General features: G+C 35.8%; 1 protein-coding gene across 15 annotated transcripts in view; it reads right to left on the bottom strand.

Moving 5' to 3' along the window:
* The window catches only part of LRRC9 (leucine rich repeat containing 9), a 125,039-nt gene that overhangs the window by 11,452 nt on the left and 86,496 nt on the right, over window positions 1-27,091 (bottom strand). For 12 of the 15 annotated variants that reach the window (XM_026000584.2, XM_072761676.1, XM_072761679.1 and 9 more), the window contains 3 exons: window positions 23,405-23,541; window positions 16,890-17,107; window positions 12,782-12,850 (listed from right to left, as the gene is read on the bottom strand). In XM_026000584.2, coding sequence (XP_025856369.1) covers window positions 12,782-12,850; window positions 16,890-17,107; window positions 23,405-23,541 — 424 coding nt within the window. The remainder of the gene's footprint in view (window positions 1-12,781; window positions 12,851-16,889; window positions 17,108-23,404; window positions 23,542-27,091) is intronic. The other 3 variants (XR_012002199.1, XM_026000592.2, XR_012002198.1) reach the window with 2 other exon arrangements.

Raw genomic sequence — 27,091 nt, 5'->3', positions numbered from 1 at the left:
GGATTTTATTGGCTATATCTTGGGGAGAAGTTTGGCATCCATATTAATCAAGGATATTGGCCTATAATTCTCCTTTTTGGTGGGGTCTTTGTTTTTTGGATCAGGGTAATGCTGGCCTTATAGAATGAGTTTGGAAGTTTTCCTTCTATTTGTATTTTTTTGAAACAGCTTCAGAAGAATAGGTATTAATTCTTAAATGTTTGGTAGAATCCCCCTGGGAAGCCATGGCCCTGGACTCATTTGTTGGGAGATTTTTGGTTACTGCTTCAATTTCCTTACTGGTTATGGGTCTGTTCAGGTTTTCTATTTCCTCCTGCTTTAGTTTCAGTAGGTTATGCATTTCTAGGAATGCATCCATTTCTTCCTTGCCTAATTTGTTGGCATATAGTTGCTCATAATTTCTTAAAATTGTTTGTATTTCCTTGGTGTTGGTTGTGAATTCTCCTCTTTTATTCACGATCTTATTAATTTGGGTCCTTTCTCTTTTCCTTTTGTTAAGAAAGACTAGGAGTTTATCAATCTTATTCTTTTAAAGAACCAGCTCCTAGATTCATTTATCTGTCCTACTCTTCTTTTGGTTTCTGTTTCATTGATTTCTACCCTAATCTTTATTATTTCTCATCTCCTGCTTGGTTTAGGCTTTATTTGCTGTTCTTTCTCTAGCTCCTTTAGGTGTGTGGTTAAGTTGTATATCTGAGACTTGTTTCTTGAGGAAGGCCTGTATTGCTATGTACTTCCCTGTTAGGACTACCTTTGCTGCATTCCAAAAGTTTTGAATATTTGTGTTTTCATTTTCATTTGTTTCCATGAATTTTTAAAATTCTTTAATTTCCTGGTTGACTCGTTCATTCTTTTAGTAGGATGCTCTTTAACCCCTAAGTATTTGAGGTCCTTCCAAATTTCCTCTTGTGATTGAGTTCAAGTTTCAAAGCATTGTGATCCAAAAATATGCAGGGAATGATCCCAATCTTTTGGTACCAGTTGAGACCTGATTTGTGACCCAGTATGTGATCTATTCTAGAGAATGTTCCATGTGTACTTGAGAAGATTGTGTATTCTGTTCCTTTGGTTGGAATGCTCTCAATATATCTGTGAAGTCCATCTGGTCCAGTGTGTCATTCAAAGCCCTTGTTTCCTTGTTGATCTTCTGCTTAGATGATCTTGTCCATTGTGATGAGTAGGGTGCAAAGTCCCCACTATTATTGTATTATTATCAATGTGTTTCTTTAATTTTGTTATTAACTGGTTTATATAATTGGCTGCTCCCATGTTAGGAGCATAAATATTTATAATTGTTAGATCTTCTTGTTGGATAAACCCTTTAAGGATGATATGGTATCCCTCTTCATCCCTTACTAGTCTTTGGTTTAAAATCTAATTTATCAGATATAAGGATTGCTACCCCACCTTTCTTTTGATGTCCATTAACATGATAAATGGTTCTTAATTCCCTCACTTTCAATCTGGAGGTGTCTTTGGGCCTAAAATCAATCTCTTATCTCTTTGTAGACAGTATATGGATGAATCTTGCTTTTTTAATCCAATCTGATACCCTGTGTTTTTTGATTGGAGGATTTAGCCTATTTACATTAAGAGTAACTATTGAAAGATATGACATTTAGTGCCACTGTATTACCTATAAAGTCACTGTCTCTGTATATTGTCTCTGTTCCTTTCCAGCCTATGTTGCTTTTGGGCTCTCTCTTCATTTACAAGATCCCCTTTAATATTTTTTGCAGGACTGTTTTAATGATCACAAATTCTTTTAGTTTCTGTTTGTCCCGGAAGCTCTTTATCTCTCCTTCCACTCTGAATGACAGCCTTGTGGGATAAAGTATTCTTGGCTGCATATTTTTCTCATTTAGTACCCTGAATTTGTCATGCTAGTCCTTTCTGGCCTGCCAGGTCTCTGTGGATAGGTCAGCTGCCAGTCTAATGTTTCTACATTTGTAGGCGGTTAAGGATCTCTCATCTCAAGCTGCTTTCAGGATTTTCTCTTTACCTCTGAAATTTGTAAGCTTCACTATTATATGTCAGGGTGTTGATCTATTTTGATTGATTTTGAGGGGGGTTCTCTGTGCCTCCTGGATTTGAATGCCTGTTTCCTTCCCCAGATTTGGGAAGGTCTCAGCTATTATTTGTTCAAATATGCCTTCTGCCCCTCTATCTCCCTATCCTCTTTCTCAGAGGAAATAGTTATTCTAATTATTCTATAATAGTGTTATTCTAATAGTGTTATTTTAATAGTGTTTAGCTTTTATGGTATTGCTGATCTCTTGAAGCTCCCCTACCCCCATGAACCAGTAATTGGTAATTGTTTATCTCTCTTTGCCTCAGTTTTCTTATTCTCCATGATTTTATCTTCTATATCGCTGATTCTCTCCTACGCATTTATCCTAGCAGTAAGAGCCTCCATTTTTTATTGCATCTCAGCAATACCCTTTTTTTACCTGATTAGATCTTTGTTCTTATATTTCTCCAGAAAGGGATTTTCTAGTGTCTTCTATGATTTTTTAAGCCCAGCTAATATCTTTATAATTGTTATTCTGAATTCTACCTCCAACATTTTACCAATATCCATATTTATTAAGTCTCTGGCAGTGAGTACTGCCTCTTGTTCTTTTTTCTGGGAATTTTCCTTCTGATCATTTTGTTCAGAGAAGAATAGATGAACGAAAAAAGAAAACAATAAATAAAAATATCAACCATGAGCCTAGTAAAATATACACTAGACAAATCAGAAGAGATCAGAAATGAAAAAAGAAAAAAAAGGGGGAGGGGGAAAAGAGAGAAAAATATAATCAAACAGGTGGACAGAACAGAGTGATACATTTGGCCCTCAGTGTATTTTGGTCTGTTTGTTAGAAGACCCAGATCCCAAAATTGTAAAGAAAGAAAAACTTTTATATATAAAGAATAAAACTGAATACAGTGAAAGGAAGCCAAAAATGAATTACATTTACATATCTATAAAATGTAAATGTAAAAGTGAAAATTTAAAAAAAGGCTTAAAAGAGTTAATAAGAAACTAATTGAAAAGGAAAAAAAAGAAAAAAGAAAAAATCTTAAACTGAAAGACTAAAGAATCATGAGGAAAAAACCTTGAATTCTATATACTATTTCCCCAAGCGTTGGGGTTTTTCAGTTCTGTGTGATCTGTAAAGTTGGTATTAGCTGGATGTTCCTGTTGGTCTTCTGGGGGAACGGCCTGTTACACTAATTCTCAGGTGTCTGCCTGGGTGGAGTTGTACCACATTTGCCAGGGGGCCAGGCTCAGGGTAAGTTGCACTGGATTGCTCTATGTGCCTTTTGTTCCCTAATGGTTTTCTGCACCTCTTTAGAGGATGAAAATAAAAATGGTGGGACCCTGATCTCCAGCCCTGGAGCTGCAACATCGCAGCCCCCACTCTTCAGTACACCCTCATGGAAAAGCAGTTAATTAATCACTTTTGTCTTCCTGATTTCCAATCTCACTGTGTTCACCCAGCCTGTAACCAAGCATTTGTTTGTTTGTTTGTTTTGTTTTTATCTGAGACACGTGGCCCAATTTTGAGTCTCAAAGCCCTGCAGATTCTTGCCTTGCACACTCACACCACTCCTTCCTGGGGAAGGGAGAGGGTCTCCCTGCAGTTGTGCCACTGGCCGGGCCCCTGCTCAGAAACTGGTCTCCATATTCTGCCCCAGTTCGCAGTTTATGGCAACCCCAAGCTGAAGACCCAGCCCTGTGTTTGCTAATTGTAGCTGGCTTCCTCCCCTCCAATGCTTGGGATCTCTGCCACACTCAGGCCCCCTCATTCTTTCTGTGACCCTGGGGGTTCCTAAGACTACACTATTCCACCTAGAATTCTGTCCCGATTCATTACCTGAGCACCTTTCAGGGATGTTCCTCACCAGAGCAGACTATTAAAAGTTCAGATTTTGTGCTCCGCTGCTATATCACGTTCCAGTAGCCAGCTTAGGCTCACGGAGGCTCCCTCCCACCCTGTGGTTTATCTTCCAATAAATCCCCTCAGATTCACTTCTCTGCACTGCCTACCCTACAAAAGGTGGTCCCTTTTCTATTTGTAGAGTTGTAGCAATTCCTTTTTTTAGATCGCAGGTCAAATTTACAGGTGTTCAGAATGATTTGATAGCTATCTAGCTGAATTCATGGGACCAGATGAAAACTAGGATCCTCTGTTCCTCCACCGTTTTCCTCCCTCTCTTGAACTTTTTAAAATTTTATTTAAAAAATATTTTTAAAATATTTTATTTATTCATGAGAAACAGAGAGAGAGAGAGAGAGAGAGAGGCAGAAACATAGGCAGAGGGAGAAGCAGGCTCCATGCAGGGAGCCCCATGTGGCACTCAATCCGGATCCTGGGATCATGTCCTGAGCCAAAGGCAGATGCTCAACCACTGAGCCACCCAGGGGCCCCTGAATTTTTTATTTTTTAATCAAAACTACCATTTAGAAGTTTAGTCTCTTTTTAGAGTATATAATATTGTTCATTAACTATAGGCAACCCAATTCATGGATAGATTATATTATAAAAATTCACTTATAAGTAATTACTTTGAAACTTATATAGTGGCATCCCTGGGTGGCACAGCGGTTCAGCGCCTGCCTTTGGCCCAGGGCTCGATCCTGTATACCCGGGATCGAGTCCCACGTCGGGTTCCCAGTGCATGGAGGCTGCTTCTCCCTCTGCCTATGTCTCTGCCTCTCTCTCTCTCTGTGTGTGACTATCATAAATAAATAAAAATTTAATAAAAATAAACTACAAATTAAAAAAAAAGAAACGTATATAGTATTTTCCCATAGGTACTATCCAATATAATTCAATACACGTCTACTGAATTGTATTGTATGATCCTCACTTTGTAGTTTGTCAGCCTACTCTAAAAAATATTTGTATGTGTGCATAAGAAGGTATACAGAAGGGCATTGGTGGCGCAGCGATTTAGCGCCACCTGCAGCCCGGGGTGTGATCCTGGCGACCCAGGATCGGGTCCCATGTCGGGCTCCCTGCATGGAGCCTGCTTCTCCCTCTGCCTGTGTCTCTGCCTCTCTCTCTCTTTCTTTTTTTTTTTTTCTCTCTCTCTTTCTATGTCTCTCATGAATAAATAAATCTTTTTTTTTTTTTTTTAAAGAAGGTATACATTAGGGCATCTGGGTGGCTCTGTCAGTTAAGCATCCAATGCTGGACCTCAGCTCAGATCTTAATCTCAGGATTGTGAGTTCAAGCCCCATGTTGTGAGCCTGCTTAAAAAAACAAAACAAAACAAAACAAACAACAACAACAACAACAACAACAACAAAAAAACAGAAAGAAAAAGAAAAGGTGTACGGAAAGAGTTAATGTAGTAGGCCTGAAACTGCTGTCTTTAGAAAGGTCTGCTTGTGGGGATAGCTCTTGACTTGTGTTTTGCACTTGAATTTTGGAAGTGTTCCTACCATTCCTTAACTGATTAAGGGTAGTTCATTGTGCCTAGATTGCTTAAAAAAAAGATATGACTTATGTTCAACTTGCTCTCCTTCTGGGAGTCTGGAATTTTGGTATGTGATATGCATAGGGTACATATGTGACCAGCTTCCCACAAAATTCTTGAATGCTAAGTCTAATAGAATTCCCTGGGTAGAAACATAAACACATGTTGCTGCATTTTTGTTGCTGGGTGAAGAGTGAAGAATGTGTCCTGTGTGACCCCTCATGAGGGAGAAAGAACATAGGGAAGCCTACATATCAACTCCTCCAGACTCTGCCTGTGTCTTTCTCTATCATCACCTGGCTGTGTATCCTCACTATGTCTTTGTAATAAATTTTAGCCATGAGTACAATTATATGCTAAGTCCCATGAGTCCTTCTGGCAAATATCTGAATGTGGGGGTGATCTTGGGGACTGACAACACAGAAAAGCTATGTAGCACTGTTTGTGATCATGAAAAAAAAGAAAAAGAAAGAAACTTTCATCAAAAGGGAATGAATAAACAATCTATTTTTTAATGTAGTATATAAATAAACATTAATGGAGAGAGATCTCTCTAAGATATATAATGGAGTTAAACATAATTAACTGCATTCTAGGCCAGAAAGAAAGTTTCATAAATACCAAAGAATATATAAAATAGACTCTTCTCTGATTAAAATGGAGTAACAGAAAATGACAAAAAAGATAACCAAAAAAGCCTCATAGGTTTGAAAGTCACACACACACTCAGACAGATACCTCTCAATCATTCACGAATTAAAGAAGAAATCTTTTGGAGATTTTAAGAAATAAAGAACAGGAGAAACATGACATATCAAAACTTTTAGGATGCTGTTAAGCATATTTTGAAACCTAAAATTTATTCAGTTAGAAGAAATATTAGAAATTAATGAGCTAGATATCCTACTTAAGATTTTTTTTTTAAAAGTATATTCCAGGGCAGCCTGGGTGGCTTAGTGGTTTAGTGCTGCCTTCAGCCCAGGGCGTGATCCTGGAGACCCGGAATCGAATCCTGCGTCAGGCTTCCTGCATGGAGCCTGTTTCTCCCTCTGCCTGTGTCTCTGCCTCTCTTTCTATGTCTCTCATGAATGAATAAATAAAATCTTTTTTTAAAAAAAGTAAATTCCATTTTAACATTTGTTCTTCCAATCCATGAGCATGGGATATCTTTCCATTTGTTTGTACTCTCTTCAATTTTTTTCATCAGTTTTTATCATTTTCAGAGTACAGGTTTTTCACCTCTTTATCAATCTTAGCAGCTTTTTGGTGGAGTCTTTCAGGTTTTCTATTTAGAGTATCATGTCATCTGCAAATAGTGAAAGTTTTACTTCTTCCTCGCTGATTTAGCTGCCCTTTATTTCTTTTTGTTGTATGATTGCTGTGGCCAGGACTTGCAGTATTATGTTGAATAAAAATGGTGAGAGTGCACATCCCTATCTTGTTCCTAACCATAGTGGAAAATTCTCAGTTTTTCCCCAGTGAGGATGATATTAGCCGTGGGTTTTTCATAGATGGCCTTTAATATGTTCCCTCTAAACCTACTTTGTGGAGGGTTTTTTTTTTTTAATCATGACTGGATGTTGTACTATGTCAAATGCTTTTACTGCGTCTATTGAAATGATCATGTGATTCTTACCCTTTCTTCTATCGATGTATTTGCACATAATGTGAACCACACTTGCAACCCAGGAATAAATCCCACTTGACGGTGGTGAATAATATTTTAAATATTGGTAGATTTTGTTCGCTAATATTTTGTTGAGGATTTTTGCATCTATGTTCATCAGAGATATTGGCCTATAGTTCTCTCTTTTTTGTGGTTTATTTATTTGGTTTTATTTGAAAGTTTTCTATTTTTTGGATTAGGTTGAGAAGAATAGGTAATAACTCTTCTTTAGATGTTTGGTAGAATTTACCTATAAAGCCATTTGGTCTTGGACTTTTGTTTGTTGGGAGCTTTTTGATTACTGATTCAATTTTTTTTTTTGTTGGTTATTCATGTATTCAAATTTTTTATTGCTTCCTGCTTCAGTTTTGGTAATTAATATGTTTCCAGAAATTTATCTATTCTAGATTGTACAATTTCCAGGCATGTAGTTTTTCATAATATTCTCTTATAATTGTATTTCTGTGGTTGTTGGCTGTGATTTCTCCTATTTCATTTGTGCTTTTATTTGAGTACTTTTCCTCTTTTCTGTTGGTAAGTCTGGCTAGGGGTTTATCAATTTTCTTAAATTTTTTTAAAGAACCAACTCCAGATTTCATTGATATGTTCTACTGGTTTCTTTTTTTTAGTTTCTGTAATATTTATTTCTGCTCTAATCTTTATTATTTCCTTCCTTCTGCTGGTTTTATGCTTCATTTGTTGTTCTTTTTCTAGATCCTGTAGATGTAAGGTTAGGTTATTTATTTGAAATTTTTCTATCTTCTTGAGGTAGGCCTGTATTTCTATATACTTTCCTTTTAGAACTGCTATTGCTGTATCCCAGAGGTTTTGGACTATCATGTTTCCATGCTTTTTAAAATTTTTTTCCTGACTGACCCATTGATTGTTTAGTAGCATGTTATTGAACTTTCCATGTATTTGGAGGTCTTTCCAGATTTTTTCTTATGGTTGACTTCAAGTTTCTTTTCTTTTCTTTTTTCTTTTCCTTTCTTTTCTTTTCTCTTTTCTTTCTTTCTTCTCTTTCTTTCTTTTCCTTCTTCTTTCTTTCTTTCTTTCTTTCTTTCTTTCTTTCTTTCTTTCTTCTAGATTCATTTTTTGAGAGAGTGTGTGCACAGGGGCAGGGGCAGGGGCAGAAGGAAAGAAAGAATCCTCCAGCAGACTCCCCACTAAGTGTAGAGCCTGGTGCAGGGCTTGATCTCAGGACACTAAGATTGTGACCTAAGCTGAAATCCAGAGCCAGCCTCTCAACCCACTGGGTCACCCAGGTACCCCTGATTTCAAGTTTCATAGTGTTGTGGTCAGAAAAGGTGCATGGTTTCACTTTGATCTTCTTGAATTTGTTGAAACCTGTTTTGTGGCCTAATTTGTGATCTTTTCTGGAGAATGTGTCAGGTGTACTTGAAAAGAATGTGTGTTCTGCATTTTAGGATGGAGAGTTCTGAATATATCTGTTAGGTCTATCTGGGCCAGCGTGTCATTGAAAGCCATTGTTTCCTTGTTGATCTTCTGTTTAGGTGATCTGTCCATTGATGCAAGTGGGGTATTAGAGTCCTGTACTATTATTGTGTTATTATCAATTAGTTCCTTTATGTTTGTTTTTAATTGTTTTATGTAGTTGGGTCCTCCCATGTTGGGTGCATAAATATTTATAATTGTTACATCTTATTGTTGGATTATCCCCTTTATTATTATATTGTGCCCTTCTTTGTCTCTTCTTAAAATGTTTATAGTAACCATAGCAATATACACATTCAATGCAATACCTATCAAAATACCAATGGCATTTTTCACAGAGCTAGAACAAACAATCCTATAATTTGTAGGGAATCACAAGAGACCCCAAATAGCCAATGCAATCTTGAAAAAGAAAAGCAAAGCTGGAGGCATCACAATTCCAGACTTTAAGTTGTATTGCAAAGCTCTAATAATCAAAACAGTATGGTATTGGCACAAAAATAAGACACATAGATCGATGAAACAGAATAGAAAACCCAGAAATGAACCCACAATTATATGGTCAATTAATCTTCAACAAAGCAGGAAAGAACATCCAATGGGAAAAAGTCTCTTCAACAAATGGCGTTGGAAAAACTGGACGGCTCCATTCAAAAGAATGAAACTAGACCACTTTCTTACACCATACATAAAAATTAATTCAAAATGGATTAAAGACCTAAATATGAGAACTGAAACAATAAAAGTCCTAGAAGAGAACACAGGGTAGTAACTTCTTTGACATCAGCCATAGCAACTTCTTTCTGGATAAGTCTCCCGAGGCAAGGGAGACAATACAAGCAAAAATAGACTATTAGGACTATATCAAAATGAAAAGCTTCTGTACAGCCAAAGGAAACAACCAATAAAACTAAAAGACAACCTACTGAATGGGAGAAGATATATGCAAATGACATATCTGGTAAAGGATTAGTACCCAAAATTTATAAAGAACTTAAAACTCAACACCCCAAAAATGAATAATCCAACTAAAAAATAAACAGAAGACATAAATAGACATTTTTCTAAAGAAACATACAGATGGCCAACAGACACACGAAAAGATGCTCAACATGACTTATTATCAAGGAAGTGCAAATCAAAACCACAATGAGATATCACCTCACATCTGTCAGGATGGCTAAGATCAGAAAGAGACGAAAGGTGTTGGTGAGGATGTGGAGAAAAGGGAATCCTCTTTCCCTGTGGGAATGCAAACTGATGCAGCCATTCTAGAAAACAGTATGGAGGTTCCTCAAAAAATTAAATATAGACCTACCCTATGATCCAGCAATCATACTACTGGGTATTTACCTAAAGAATACAAAAGCACTAATTTAAGCATATATGCCCCTTGATGTTTATAACAGCCTTATGTACAATAGCCAAATTATGGAAACAGCCCACCTGTCCACTGATTGATGAATGGATAAAGAAGATGTGGTACATAATGCAATATTATTCAGTCATAAAAAATAATGAAAATTTGCCATTTGCAATGACACAGATGAGCTAGAGAGTATAATGCAAAGTCAAATAAGTCAGAGAAAGACAAACACCATATGATTTTACTCATACATAGAATTTAAGAAACAAAAAAAAAGGAGCAGAGAGAAAATCAAGGGAGAGAGACAAGCAAACCAAGAAATAGGCTCTGAACTACAGAGAACAAACTGATGGTTATTACCAGAAGGGATGTGGGTGGGAGGATGGGTTAAATAGGTGATATGGATGAAGGAGTACAGTTATAATTATGTAATGAGTACAAGGTGATGCATGGAAGTGTTTAATCACTATATTGTACACTTTAAACTAATATTATGCTGTATCCTAACTGGAATTTAAATAAAAACTTAAATAATTAAAAGCTGAACCATAGAATCAGTATTATGCTAAAAATAGTTTCAATAAGTAATGCTAAAAATTTCAATAAAAATGTTAAAAATAATAAAGTCAGAAAAGTAAATTCCAAGAAACAGAGAGAAGGAAATAATAAAGGGTGGGAATTATTGAAATAAAAACCAAATAAATAAACCATTGAGAAACCCAAAATATGGTTCTTTGAAAAGATTAATACAATAGACAAACCTTTAGCAAGACTTATCAAGAATAAAAGAGAAAATGCAAAAATCAACAAATTTAGGTATAAAAAAGATGACAAAACACAAATATAGTGGAGATTTTAAAAATTCATCAGTTTTATGATAGCAATACATTTAAAATTTATATAAAAAGGACAAATTTATAGAAAAGTATAAATTCTCAATATTGACTTTTGAAGGAATAGAAAATATGATTGAATTGATAGCCATTAAATAATTTGAACAGGTAGTTTTAAATCTAACTCAAAAAATACTGAGCCCAGATTGTTTTAGAGACCTAATTATCCTTCAGGGAACACATGGGTTTTTCCTATATAAGCTAATTCGTAGACTAGCAAGAGAGAGCTCCCAATTAATTTTATGAGGCAAGAACAGCCTTGACAAACTTAAAAGAATAGCATAAGATGATAATTATAGAACAGTTTTACTTATTTCCATAAATACAGATATAATACCTGAAATCTTAGCAAACTGAATCCAGCGAAGTGTAAAACATGACCCAAAAGTATTGAACTCAGGATTAATGATGGTTTAACACTATTGTCTATTGATGTAATTTACCTATTAACAGATTAAAGAGGAAACTGCATTGCCAATTATTCAAAATCCATAAACATTCATGATAAAAATAGGTAGTAAACTGAATTAGAAAGGAGCTTCCTTAAAATGCTGAAGATTATCTACCTACAACCTATAGCAAACAATATTTAATAGCAACAATTTCGAAGCATTTTTTAAAAAGATTTTATTTATTTATTCATGAGAGACACAGAAAAAGAGAGGCAGAGACATAGGCAGAGGGAGAAGCAGGCTCCATGCAGGGAGCCTGAGGTGGGACTCTATCCTGGAACTCCAGGATCGCACTCTGAGTGGAAGGCGGAAGCTCAACCCACTAAGCCACCCAGGCATCCCTGGAAGCACTTTTTTTTTTGTTTGTTTTAAGATTTTATTTATTTATTTATTTATTTATTTAGAGAGAGAGAGAGAGAGAGAGAGTCAGGCAGAGGGAGAAGCAGGCTCCATGCAGGGAGCCCGTTGTGGGACTCCATCCAGGGTCTCCAGGATCACGCCCTGGGCTGCAAGGCGGCGCTAAACCGCTGCGCCAATGGGGCTGCCTAGAAGCATTTTTTGAAGTCAGTTACCTAAGATCAGTGCTTCTATTTAACACTTTTCTGGGTGAAAAGAGCTCTCTGATATGGCACTACTGGGCTCTCTCAACCCCTTTACCCCTCTACTAGGAGCAGAGTGACCTAACTGATAAACTTGGGAAAATTAAACTGAGCATGTTTATTTAGCTCGTCCTTCCTGTCTTGGGAAGGAACATATTGGTACAGAATGCCCTCTCTTCCTCCAGCAGAAGCTCTTCTCCTATGTGGAAAGAATTTGGTTAAGTATTTCCTGTTTCTGGGAGATCATGATTACCTATTTTTGGGATCTGTTAGCAGGCCTGTTTGACTTTCTTATGAAGCTAAGCAAAATATTTTCACCTCTCCATCTGCCATGTCATATTTGCAATTTGTTCAGATGTTAAGTGAAAAGGTGCTACTTATTTGATCCCTCCAAAGCCTCCAACAGCAAAAACAGCAGATTTTTCCTCAAATTAATTTACATAGTCCATGCAATTCCAAATAAAATGTCAACAAGACTGTCACATAACTTCAAAGGCTGTTTCTTAGAACTCTTAGTAAATGTAAAGGGTCAAGAACAGCTGAGACAGTGAGGAGAGAAAAAAAGGAGAAGAAGGAAGGGAAGGAAAATTGGAAGCACTTACTCTACCTGACACCAAGACAATATAAAACCTTAGTAATTAACTAGTATAATATTGGTACAGGGGTTGACAATAGTCCAATGACTAGAACCCTGAAACAGATCCTCTTATATATGACAATGGCAGATTATATTATCATCAGTTGGAAGAGGACAGTAAATAAATTATGCTTGGATAACTATCTATATATATGGAAACAAATAAATTCTCACATATAAAAATTGATTATGTACAACTATAATTGAATTAACCGACAATTTAGAAAAGTAACATACTCACTGGATTGCCATACACTGTAAGCTCTCTGAGAGAAGAGATACCATCAAGTTTTTCCAGCTCTGCCATATCCTATTGAAAAGTTAATCAACAAATTACTTAGTGGTTAGATCCAATATCTTTAAATATATGCTGATTTGAAGTAATCATATGGAAGTACTGGATTGCAGCTAGCTCTTGATTGAATTCTCCAAAGTGAGCTTGAGTGGCACATTCTGTATTGTTAAGAACAAATCTATGTACTATTGATTCCAAATGTATGACTGGTAAAGATGATATTCTAGCAGGGGAAGTTGGCCATGTGGCAGCAATTGCAAGAAAAGACCAAATTTCTTCTCAGAAAATTATGGTCTAGGTCTGAGATTATATTTGGTTAATTCCCCCAGAGGATTGACCCAGAAGTGTGGAAAAGATGGTGAATCCAGTCTAAATAATTTTAAATACATCCCTAACCGTAAAGGAACATGTGATATTGAGTGGACTACATCCTGATATATTTTCTTAGAGTATATATAGTTGAAAAAGTATTTTTCTAGTGGAATGACTTGTCTTCCCTACTGGATGGGGTTATTTATTATTACCTATTTAACACTGGTGAAAGTTTGCAAGTACATTTTAACTTTTGCAAAATTATTTTTAAAAATGCTATTTCTGACAAAATTTAGGTGACAAGCTCAGTTTCAGTTTGCTGCTAGTTTATAGTATTAAAATAAAATTATTGATATGCTCCTATTCTTATTTGGAATGACAAGTAGACATAGCAAATTCACCCAGTAACTATAAAGAAACTTAGACTTAATTTTAGACCTTTGGAAGTGGAATTTAAATGCTGATTTTCATAATTTTGATCTTAGAAGTATCATAAGGGAGGACTCTGGAAAAGCTTTGATAGTCCATTATCTATAGAGATATTATGCATTTGACCCACAGGTAGTTCCTGTATGTGGAACCAAAGCCTGACTGGAAAGCACAGAAATGTGAAAAGTCTTCTGAATTATTTTCTCAAATTAAACAGATTTTGGCAGTGTTCACTAGTGAAATATTTCTAATTAAAATGTTTGTTTCTCCTGGAATATGTTAATATGAGAAACCGAGTGTTAAATTTGTAGAGGATAATGCTGGTATAAAGAGACATCAAGAAAACTAATATGTTCATAATTGGGGAAGAGGGCCAATGGCTTCCCAATTTTAATATAGAGTAGTTTTTACAATGGAGTTGTTGTACCACCTAGATTTGGTAAATTTTCAGGAATTTTGTGAGATGGTGTTCAGCTTGAAATTGACCATGGTGGAAAAAATTATACTGCCAATTAAATTGGCAAATGCTATCGATAAGGACCCCCTCCCCTCCTGAAGAGCAGGCCATTAAACATTAACCAGCACACCAATAGTGGTTACCTTTTGAGTACATTTTCAGGATTAAGCTCTATGGCAATCATGGTAATAGTTAGACTTAGATTGGCGCCTTTCATTTAGGGCAAGAAATAGCAGTGGATTATTTCCTGGAGTCATTTCTAGCTTTAGGTGATAACTGAGATGTTTAAAAGCAGACACGGTTGTTTGATCCCAGATAGGGGAATCATTTAGACACAGAAACCAAATAGGACTGTAAAGCTGATTAAATAAGTCACCTTTCAGTCATGTTTCTGGGCTTCTATCAGCAAAGGCAGGACTATAGGCAACAATTTTCCAAATCTACATTATAGGTCCTGATGGCTAAGTGAAAAGCTTCACACTGGAATCTTATCAAGAATATGCAGTTTATTAAAGTTTTTAAAATTGGTTAATGCAGGGCAGCATATACCTTCATCTGAAGTATTGTTTTCTTAATTTTTCTATGTCTTTTCCCTCCTACTCTAGACATCTTTATCAACCCAAGGGTTATAATCTGATTTCCCATTTGTGGGAATTAATGCTGGTGTTAGCTTACCCATGTTGGTATGAATCTAGAGAAAAAGATCTCTCCCATAAAAGAAAATATGAATGGAGAGTTAAGAATTTTGAAGAACATAATATCTTCAGTAGAATTAAACAGAATCTCCAACTCAACTTCTTACTCCTCTTAATGTTTCCCAGCTAAATGTATGTTCATATTAAGGTACTATAATATTAATAGAATGAGTTTGATTGTATAATGATCAATCTAAATTAAAGGAAAATACTATTTCAAGGATAAAAATAATGTTGGGTTGATCATTAAATAATCAATATCCCTTCATTCCATGTTATATGCATAATTTCTCATGATTTATCATATAGGTTGTCTATTAGCTACATTAAATTTTTATAAAAAATTACCTTGACTAGGCATTATCCTGATTTTTACTGGGTTGGAAGTTGTTACAACAGCGGGTCTGCCATTCATTCTCTTCTTTTAGTGGGTTAGAAGGGTGGGGATGTGAGGCAAGGACACTCCTGGGGAAAAGCAGGTTACCTGGTCTAATCACTTTATAATTATGTGGATAAATAGCTCTGCTGTCAAATAGACCAATGATATTTAATAGGAAGAAGGTCCTTATTTATGAAATATTCTTAGTACAGGATCTCCCTGGTTATAGTGAATAAACCTACAACAATGGAATTATCAAGCATGGTTCCCTATAAAATAATCACATAAGCACAAGAAGAAAATAGAGGTATTTCATAAATGAAACATTCCCTTTTATATGGATCACTCAAAATCTCTCTCTCTTTTTTTTTTTTAAAGATTTTATGTATTCATGAGAGGCACAGAGAGAGAGAGAGGCAGAGACACAGGCAGAGGGAGAAGCAGGCTCCATGCAGGGAGCCCAATGTGGGACTTGATCCTGGGTCTCCAAGATCACACCCTGGGCGGAAGGTGGCGCTAAACTGCTGAGCCACTGGGGCTGCCTGGATCACTCAGTCTCACTTGGAGATCTTATATTTTACTCTAAGCTAGAGAGTATGTAAAAAGAAAGGACCTGAGAAGCCACAGGAGTGTTCCAGATCCTGTGTATCCTTGAAATTATAGTAAAGCTTGATACTGGGTAAGATCTCTTAAGTCTGATATGACAATCCTTTGCATCAGCTTAGTTGCTATCACTGGAAAGATTTCCCATAGGATTGCAATTTTCCCAATTTAGATTTCCTCTGGATAAAGCTTTGTAAGAATCATTGCATTTGGAAGGCTTTTCTCAGATGAATGTTGTTTGAATTTTGAAAAATTAGTTGTATGCCATTTTTCTCTGTATGTATATTTCCTAGTTGCTATGTAGGACAGGGCTCATGATTTTTTTCTAGCATTGACAGGCTTTTATATCACCCCCGAAGGGGCTCCCCGAACTCTAGCAAGTAAAGCCACAAATATTGATGGCATAATTACTATGTACCAGGTACTATGCTACATACTGATACAAATGTGGGCAAGATATAGTTGGTCTCTGTTCTTGGGTAGAAGTCCACATTTCATTTTGTCTTTGAGATTGTTTAGAGGTATGGGCAGAAGTAAAATTGGTAAAAGGAGGGCTAACATCATCATCAAAACACTGAGAGAAATGTTAAGGCTGTGTAAGGCTATGTATACCTTCAACAGTCTTATCTGCATACTGTATCAGGAGAGAGTCTGAGCAGGCTCAGTTGGGATAGGGCCTAAAGGAAATAGGTTGAATTCTGAGCAGGTAAAACCAAAGCAGGACCTTATCTAAGGGAAGCCTTAAGTGTGTAGAGATGGAATATTAAGGCTAAATAAGGGCCATTATCAGGAACCAATTCAAATGTCAGTCAGATCAAGGACAAATGCCAAGTTTAAAGGGCCACAGGAAGGCTGGGATTGAGATGCAGAAATAGCTTGGACCAAGAGTAGCTAAGAACAAAAGAGATCTATTAGAGAGAACTGCTGAGAGGAGTTTAGAACATTTAGAGTTAACTCTTTTTTTAGCAGGTGGATGCATGTGGTTTGGTTGAATTTATAAGTCAGAGTGGACATCTTTGCATCATTTGACTATTTATATGCCTTTGTTTCACAGAGTATTTACATGACATAAAACAAGTTAGCACATTAGCAAAGTTTTCATTGGTGTGTTTGGAACTTTTATGTTTAAGAGGAGTTAAGTCTTATAAATTTCATTTAAAAACTCCAAAATAATGTTACCTGGATTTTATTATATCCTAGGAAGAGTTTCTCTAATTTTACCAAAGGTTGTAATCTGCTCAACTCTCGTAGTCTGTTTTCCTCCAGGTGAAGTGCCAACAGAGAGCTTGGTTTGGCAAAGGCACTGTCATTAAATGCTCTGATGCGGTTATGGTCCACAACCAATTCCTGAAGGACTACTAAATTGTCAAGCCCTTCAATTTGACTGATTTCATTTCCTGGAGAAATATAAGTCATGATATGTCAGGTGAGCCCAAACTTTCTGAATAAAAGGTTACCCATTTTACTTAAAAAATTTTTTTTAAAGATTTTATTTATTTATTCATAGAGACACAGAGAGAGAATGAGAGGCAGAGACACAGGCAGAGGGAGAAGCAGGCTCCATGCAGAGAGCCCGATTTGGGACTCCATCCAGGGTCTCCAGGATCACGCCCTGGCTGCAGGCGGCGCCAAACCACTGCGCCACTGGGACTGCCCTTTACTTAAATATTTTTTGTAAAATGATTTCTTAAAAAGTAAAACTGTTAAAAAGAACATATTTCCAAGGAGAAATAGAATGTATTTCTCCATCTCCATTTCAGCCATCATCATCAAATAATATTTGGTAAAATTTCTCCTTTATGTTTGAAAGACCAAGATATGATGTATTAAATGTATGTAATTGACCCAATCTGTCTGTTTAGTAATTGAGTACTAAAATAGACAAAAGTAGATGTATAAAAGTGCTGCAGAAGAGATACTTCCTGAGTATCTATTATTCTAATATTATTCTATTACGCATTCAAATAGGTATATTTAAGTATTTATTAAAATAAATGAATTATTGTGTTTTAATTTGGAAAAATGTACCTTAGTTATGCTGTTATTTCCTTTCTAAAATATTTTGCACCACAACCACATACAAAAAGTAAAAATGAATTAAACGTTCATTACATTCTTTGAAATTTCAATCCTTTCTTTATAACCTGATTTCTCTCTACTATAGCAATCACTAACTTTGTAAGTATTAATGGTAATGATAATTAATGAGAGGGGGACCTTGAGTTGACAAAATGCTTATTTTTTTATAAAGATTTTATTTATTCACGAGAGACACAGACAGAGAGAGAGGCAGAGACACAGGCAGAGGGAGAAGCAGGTTCCATGCGGGAGCCTGACATGGGACTCGATTCCAGGTCTCCAGGATCACATCCTGGGCCAAAGGCGGGTGCTCTACCGCTGAGCCACCCAGGGATCCCGACAAAATGCCTTTATACGTGTTTTCTACTAGACTCTCAAGATAGGACAGGGAAAATATCATTTTTTAAGAATCAGAAAAATGAGGGTCAAGAATTAAGTAACTTGGACATAGACATTAAAGTGGCCTAACCTAGACAGCAGGCCTAACCTAGATCTTTACATTTTAAGCTCAGTGTTGCTTCTATTATACCATACTATATATGTTGGGAGCTGCGTGCCAGGAAGGGGTTAATGGATGGAGCAAAGGCTCTCTGTTGACTCTTCCAACCTCGGCCCACCTGTCTCACCCTTGTTGTTGAAGGCTTGTGGCTCAAGGACGCATACTATTGCTATCTATTCAAGGGCGCATACTGTTGCTGTCTACTGTGAAAGGACATATCTGGAGAACTAAGCTTAAAATATCCTGTTTGTTAAACAACCCTGCTTTATAAAAGAGTGACCATGCACATGAGAAAATGCTCTGCATCACTTGCCATCAGGGAAATACAAATCAAAACCACAATGAGATACCACCTCACACCAGTGAGAATGGGGAAAATTAACAAGGCAGGAAACAACAAATGTTGGAGAGGATGCGGAGAAAAGGGAACCCTCTTACACTGTTGGTGGGAATGTGAACTGGTGCAGCCACTCTGGAAAACTGTGTGGAGGTTCCTCAAAGAGTTAAAAATAGACCTGCCCTACGACCCAGCAATTGCACTGTTGGGGATTTACCCCAAAGATTCAGATGCAATGAAACATCGGGACACCTGCACCCCGATGTTTCTAGCAGCAATGGCCACAATAGCCAAACTGTGGAAGGAGCCTCGGTGTCCATCGAAAGATGAATGGATAAAGAAGTTGTGGTCTATGTATACAATGGAATATTACTCAGCAATTAGAAACGACAAATACCCACCATTTGCTTCAACGTGGATGGAACTGGAGGGTATTATGCTGAGTGAAATAAGTCAATCGGAGAAGGACAAACAGTGTATGTTCTCATTCATTTGGGGAATATAAATAATAGTGAAAGGGAAAAGAAATGTTGGGAAATATCAGGAAGGGAGACAGAACATAAAGACTCCTAACTCTGGGAAACGAACTAGGGGTGGTGGAAGGGGAGGAGGGCGGGTGTTGGAGGGGAATGGGTGATGGGCACTGAGGCGGACACTTGACGGGATGAGCACTGGGTGTTTTTCTGTATGTTGGTAAATTGAACACCAATAAAAATTAATTAAAAAAATAGAAAAAAATAAAAAAAATAAAAGAGTGAATAATACAAATAAAGTTGGCATTGTGGCTGAATCCGGCCATATGTCCCTCCTGCTCCCACTCTGTTTATGTCTCCTTTCTTTTCCTCATTCCCTTACCCTCAGCCCTGGATGGTTGTCGCCCCCAGCGCGCGCGACATATATATCATTTTCATTCACTACTCATCCTCCTCGTTTGTTATGGGCGCCTACCAAATTCATATATTGAAGTCTTACCTCCTAATATCTCAGAATGTGACTGCATTTGGGAATAGGGTCTTTAAAGAGGTAACTATGGTTAAATGAGTTCATTGAGGTGAGCTCTAATCCAGTATGACTGGTATTTTTGTAAGAAAATATTCGGACAAAGATACCCATAGAGGGAAGACCATCTGAAGACACAGAGGTCATCTATTAAACCAAAAAAAGATGGGCTCAGAACCAACCCTGCTGACATCTTGATCTTGGCCTTCTAGTCTAGATCTGTGAGGAAATAAATATGTTGTTTGAGCCATCCAGCTTGTTGTACTTTGTTATGGCAGCTCTAGCAAACTAATACATCACTGAATGTTGTGATCCTGTGATCTTGGAATTCGTCTCCTTGAAATGTAACATATTTTATCAAATTTAAGGCTACAAAAATTGTTCAGATATGTCAGTATTTATGTATACTAAGAAAGAAAAAAATTGGTTAGGTAAACTATGACATGCTATCAATTAATAACATAGCCAGATTTCAGATATGTTAAAGGAATAAGTGTCTCAAAATTGGTGAACTATGGTAAATTTATTTTGTACCATTCTTATAAAGAAGTTTATAAATCACAACCTTCAATAAAATTGCTCACATAACTAAATCACAGACTTTGAAACTTTACCAGTGCCTTGCTTATAAATGAAAAAAAGTTTATTCAAATCAGATTGAGAGAAAGTGTCTCAGTTGTGTTAATATATTAATTTTATAAGATTATGTATTTAGACTATCACTTTTAATATTTTAAAGCCAGTGGTATAAAAATTATACAGAATAGTTTCAAGTGCTAAATAATGTCTGCCATAGCATATTTTTGGCCACTACTCATTTTAGAATGCTTATTAAACATATTTAAGAAAGGAAATTCCAAAAACAACTATACGGAATGTGATTTCAGGGATCTTACATTTCTTTTACTAGGAGCATTTACCATTGTTTGAAAAACTCCCACTTACTTAACTAAATAGTTAAATTTTAGATAAATTTGACTTCTAATCCTTAAGATTCTAACTTGCTTCCCTACAGCCTCACTCTGCCCTTCCCTAAAGATCCCACCTTCCCCATATTCTTGCAAATTTAACACAACAGATGAACTGTAGGTTCATAGGCTCTCTCATGGACCCTGGCATGGCCTCATCTAATCACTGCTTATGTTTGTGTACTCTCCTACAGCTTATTCCCCTCTTGCCCCTTTAGATTGATCTTAGAATTATCTTCTGTTTAGTCATTAACCTAACTTATCTCTTTATAAACCTCCAAATGTGTTCTGAACCTCATTAGCCACCTTCTGAATTCTTACCTTCTTTTAAGGGAGAAGCTTCTTGAGTATACAACCTCTATCTGTTGCCTGTACTATCTATGCAACCACTTCCCTCTACATTGTTTTTGAGTTTTACTCTTCCCATATTTCCAAATTGGATTCTCTAACACTTACCAGTGGTCTTCTTTTTGTTGAATCCAGTTTTCTTTAAAAAAAAAAAAAATCCAACACTTTTTTTTTCAAAGGTCTCATTCTTCCCATCATTTGACTTTGAGGACATTTATCCTTTCTTTTTCTGACATTTAGAGTCTGCATTTCTTGGTTTTCTTTCAAAATTTCTTGTATGACTGCTTTGCTATTTCTTTTTTCACCAGCCTTCTTAATGCTGGGTCGGGGGCATAGTGGGATGTGTGTATGGGGGTTTGTCTCCACACCTCTTTTGGCCTTTCATTCTTTCTCTATGCTTTTTTTCCTAAGTAAACACATAGACTTCACCTGTCACCTCCTTTGGTATAATTCCAAAATACACATTTCTAGTCCTAACCTGTGGTCCAGTACTACTGCTTTAAAAAGTTTCCATTTTTACATCTCAAAATTATCACAACACAAACTGATTGTTCCCTATTGCAAATTAGCAACCTTTCCCAGTGACTTTACCTAGCTTTAGTACCTCCTATTGCCCAATCTCCTAATGAAATAATGAAAACATCTTGAACTATTTTTCCTCTCCTTATATATCTAATTAGTCACTAAGTCCTACTATTTCTTTCTTTTAAAATGCATTTTTGAATTACCATTTACTCCTCCTTTCCACTGACACTACTCTAGCCCAGACCTTTATTATGTCCTTTGTGTTGAATAGAAGATGCATGTGCTTTGGAGTCAGACAGAGCTGTGTTTGACTCTGCAACACACCATTCACTGGTGCAAATGTTGGCAAATTACTTAACCCTACTGAGATTTAACTTCTTTTTTTGTAAGATGCATATAAAATTATTTACCATGTTGAATTACTGTGAAGATAAAATGAGATAATCTATGTAGACAAATACCTTGCCTAATGACTCAATAAATGATAACCATAATTGTCAGAGTCAATTGCCTCAGTCTCTGTATAAGGCTGCTCCAATCTGATTTGCCATGCTAGACATGGCAAAAGAACACATTCCCTTTTTACATTATTAGATTTAAACAGACTTTCCAGGGTTAAGTTGTCTGCTTTTCTCATATGTTACTGTATCTTTTAAAAGATCTGTCATCTGTGCTCATTTTCTTATTCTTTTAAGGCTAAGTCTCTGTGTTTTTGATGCAATTCACAGGACCTTTGATAGGCAAAAAGGTGCATTAAAATTTTTAAATATGGTCTAGAAAAGCCTGTCTTTCAGAAAAAAGTTACCATACGCAGATCAACTATACAAGTATCTCCCCACTTGTCTCAATGATGGGTCTTCCAACCTTACTTCTATGTCATTAAATAATTGTTAGACTAATGTTCCAAACTGTTTCTTCCTCATTCCACTTTTCTAAAGGTTTATAACTCCTACCCATTTTCAACTGCAAAATGAGCATTCTATATCAAATTGGTCATGTTTAGAGGCTTTATAACTCTCTCAGAGAACTGCATACTCTTTGTTTTTATCAGGTTGGTCCCTTTTCAAATGCTGGCCCACAGACAACACAACTGTGCTCTTGTGACTTTTTTCCTCCCCACCACTTGCAAAACTCTTGGTCATACTTAACCCCAATATAAATTCTATCAATCATTCAAAAAGTCCCGTATATGTTTCAATTTCAGAGAAAACTCTAAACTTCTACAGCACTTAGGGACGCCTGGGTGGCTCAGTGGTTGAACGTCTGCCTTCGGCTCTGGGTGTGATCCTGGAGTCCTGGGATCGGGTCCCGCATCATGCTCCCTGCATGGAGCCTGTTTCTCCCTCTGCCTATGTCTGTCTCTCTCTCTGTGTGTGTGTGTGTTTCTCATGAATAAATACATAAAATCTTAAAAAAATAAACTTCTACTGCACTTAAATTAGTAACACATAGTTACTCAGAACTAATTCATCATTAAAAAAAAAAAAAAGAACTGATTCATCTTTCTTTCAGTATGTCTCCAGAGGCAGATCTTAAACTAGTTTAGAATAAGGATCTCAACTATATGTAATGACAATAATATAGTGTTTCTGTATATTTCTTATACTTAGCCCAATTCTGAGTTTAATAAGTACTTGTGAATTACTGGTTACTTCTATTGGTTTTTTAGTTGAATGTGAGGTAAAAGTAAATTATGATATAATACCATATACAGCCCCAGAACATTGCATTTTCTAGGGCTAGAAACACAATATTCTCTAGCCCTAGAATATTGCATTTACATTATTTATGTAAATAACCCAAGAAAAACCAATTTGTGATTACTAAAACATTTTTATCAATCTGTTTTAAGTAAATGTTGATGCTAATTTTGCTTATTAAAACAATATTTTCAAATCAATTTAATAAAGACTCACACATTGACAGTGTTGCTACTCACCCTGTAGAAAGAGGAATTTTAAATTTCTTAGCCTATTAAGCTGTAGCTGAATTAAATTACAAATTCCATTGTAGCCCAAATGAAGCACTTCTAAACTGTGCATTATTGGAGGCAAATTTTCACTGCTCATTATATCTCTGAAACACAAGCATAAGTTTGAGCCCATAAATTTAATTTCAAATGAGTTGTATCAGAAAAAAAACCCTGATATGTACTTACTATAAGTTGAAGTTTAAAAATATTAATTTAGTAGTAAATCAGAATTAAATGATAATCTTATCTCTGTATTTCATATAATAATCACTTTTTATTCTTTTTTAAATTTAAATTCAGTTTGCCAACATATAACACTCAGTGCATTATGCACTTTTTATTCTTAAAAAAATATTTTTATATGGTAAAGAACAAAGTACAGAAAGACTTAAAGACTTACTTGAAATGAAAACCAAGTACCAGCACAATCAATCAAAAAAACAGAAAAAAGATGCATCCAGATTGGAAAAGAATAAGTAAAACTGTCTTTATTCTCAGATACATGATTTTGTATTTAAAATATCCTAAAGAATCCACCAAAAAACTATTATTGCACTAATAAATGAGTTCAGCATGATTAATATACAAAAATTAATTGAATATCTCCATATTATCAATAAACTGAGAATGAAATTAAGAATTCTACTCATAATATTTTATAAAAGAACAAAAAATTTAGCAAAAAATTTTTTTCAACAGAAAAAAAATTTAACAGAAAAAATTTCAGAAAAAATTCAAAAAAATTTAACAACAGTTGTATAAAACGTATACACAGAAAATACGAAACATTGCTGAGATAAATTAAAGATTATGTAAATGGAGAAATATTTTATGTTCATTGATTAGAAGACTCACTATTACTAAAACAGCAGTTCTCCCCAAATTGATCAATTGATTCAATGCAATCTCCATCAAAAGTCTAGCAGGATCCTCCCCTCCATTCAAAAAATGTCCTTATTTATAAGGAAATGTAAAGAACTCAGAAAATCCAAAGCAATTTTTAAAAAGAAAAAAAGTTGGAGGGTATATAATCTCTGATTTCAAAACTTTTAAGCTGCGGTAATCAAACCAGTCTGGTACCGGCAAAAGGACAGACAGTTCAATGGAATATGATTAAGAATCCAGGAATAAGGGAATCCCTGGGTGGCTCAGCAGTTTAGCACCTGCCTTTGGCCCAGGGTGCGATCCTGGGGTCCCGGGATCAAGTCCCGCGTCGGGCTCCCAGCATGGAGCCTGCTTCTCCCTCCTCCTGTGTCTCTGCCTCTCTCTCTCTCTGTGTGTGTGTGTCTCTATCATGAATAAATAAATAAATAATTTTAAAAAAATCTTAAAAAAAAAATGAATCCAGGAATAAATTTTACTGGTCAACTGATTTTCAACAAAGATACCAAGGCAACTTAATGACAGAAAGGGAAAGGATGCTTGGACAAATGGATAGCCACATACAAAAAGAAGAATTTGAGCTAACATTATACCTTGTAAAATACACAAACATTAATTCAGAATGGATCTTAATCCTAAATGAAAAAAACATAAAATTGTTTGAATAAAATGTGAGAAAATCTTTTTGATGTTAGGGTAGCACCAAAATCACAATCGGTAAGAGGAAAAGTTGATAAATTGGACTTAGTCAAAATTAAAATTCCTTTAAAAGACACCATTTAATTAAGAAGGGCACATGATGTGATGAGCACTGGGTGTTATACATAACTGATGAACTACTGAAAACTGCATCTGAAACTAATGATGTACTATATGTTGGCTAATTGAATTTAAATAAAAAAAGACACCATTTAAGAAAAGATAAGTCCTTTAGAGAAAATGCTTAAAAATCATGAAATACCACTTCAAATCCTTAGAAAGGCTATAGTAAAAAAGACAATAACAAGTATTGGTGGGGATGTAGAGAAATTAGAATCCTCATAAACTGTTCTTATTAATGAAAACTGGTGTAACCACTTTGGAAAATAGTTTGGCAGCTTCTTACAAAGTTAAACATGAAATTACCATATGACCCAGAATTTCACTCCTAGATTTCTACTAAGAAATGAAAACATAAGTGTTTCCAAAGATGTCTACACAACTGTTTATAGCAGCATTATTATTATTACTAGCCCCAAAGTGGAAGCAATCCAGATGTCTATCAACTGGTGAATGGATAAATGGCATGTGGCATATCCATCCAATGCAATACCCAGCATATTCAGCAATAGAAAGGGATGAACTACTAACAGTTGCTATAGTATAAATGAACCTCAGAAACATTATGTTAAATATAAGAAGTCAGATACAAAAGACAACATATATGATTCTATTTATAGGAAATGTCTAGAAAACATAACTCTATGGAAAGTGAATTAGTGGTTTCTTAGAGCTAGAACTGGGAAAGGGAACTGACCAAAAATGGACATGATGATCTTTTTTGGTGTGATGGAAATGTTCTAAAAGTGTATTGTGGTAATAGTTGCACAACTATGAATTTAGGAAAAATTATACACCTAAAATGAGTGAATTTGGTATGTAAACTATACTTCAGTAAAGCTGTTGAAAACTATGGATAGTCCCAATATAAAGGATATGTACAAATCAAATATTCATAGTAGCTTTAATCAAACTAGCCTCAAATTGGAAACAACCCAAATGCCCATCAACAATAAATGGATAAACAATTTGTCATATAATCTATAATGGTATGCTACTAAGCAGTAAAATGAAATGAATGGCTGACACTTGCAACAACATATATGAATCTCAAAAGAATTATGCTAAGTGAAAGAAGCCAGACACAAAAGACTCCTTATTAAATGATTGCAATCATAAGAAATTTTAGAGAAAGGCAAAATTATAGTGATAGAAAACAGATCAGTGGTTGTTTCCAGGATCCAGGGTGCTGGGGAGGAGATTGCAGAAAGATGTAAGTTTTGGGGGTGGGAATAGTTTACTTTGATTGTAGTAATGGGTGCTCGCTTCGGCAGCACATATACTAAAATTGATTGTAGTAATGGTTATATGACTGAATATATATATTTTTAAAGATTTTATTTATTTATTCAAGAAAGACACAGAGAGAGAGAGAGAGTGAGAGAGAGAGAGGCAGAGACACAGGTAGAGGGAGAAGCAGGCTCCCTGCAGGGAGCCTGATGTGGGACTTGATCCCGGATCTCCAGGATCACACCCTGGGCCAAAGGCGGCATCAAACTGCCAGGCCACTGGGCTGCCTTGACTGAATACGTTTGTCAAAATTCATTAAACTTAAGTTGGTGAGTTTTATTATATGTAAATTATACTTCAATAAAGGTGGGTAAAACCACAATTCCTCATTGGAGTAACTGGAAAGAAAATATTCTGTGTTGCAGATATGTGTATCTCTTCATGTTCTACCAAAAATGTGTAGGAAGGTGGGAGTTAAGTCCTCATCTTCTTTGTAAAGAATCTTTTCCATTGAACTGGGGCATTAAGTGACCAGATAAATAATTTAGGAACACAAACAAAACAAAGGTTAAAAGAAACCTAAGTCCATGCTATTTTCATGGGGTGATGAAAACACTTTGGAATTAGATGGTCATAGTGGTTGCATAACTTTATATATATACTAAAATACTCAGTAAATTGTATATAAAGGATGAGTGTTATGGTTTGTGAATTGTATCTCAA

The sequence above is a fragment of the Vulpes vulpes genome, chromosome 6 (genome assembly GCF_048418805.1).
Source record: "Vulpes vulpes isolate BD-2025 chromosome 6, VulVul3, whole genome shotgun sequence".
Taxonomy (NCBI): Eukaryota; Metazoa; Chordata; class Mammalia; order Carnivora; family Canidae; genus Vulpes; species Vulpes vulpes.
This window is presented reverse-complemented; position numbering and strand designations above follow the sequence as displayed.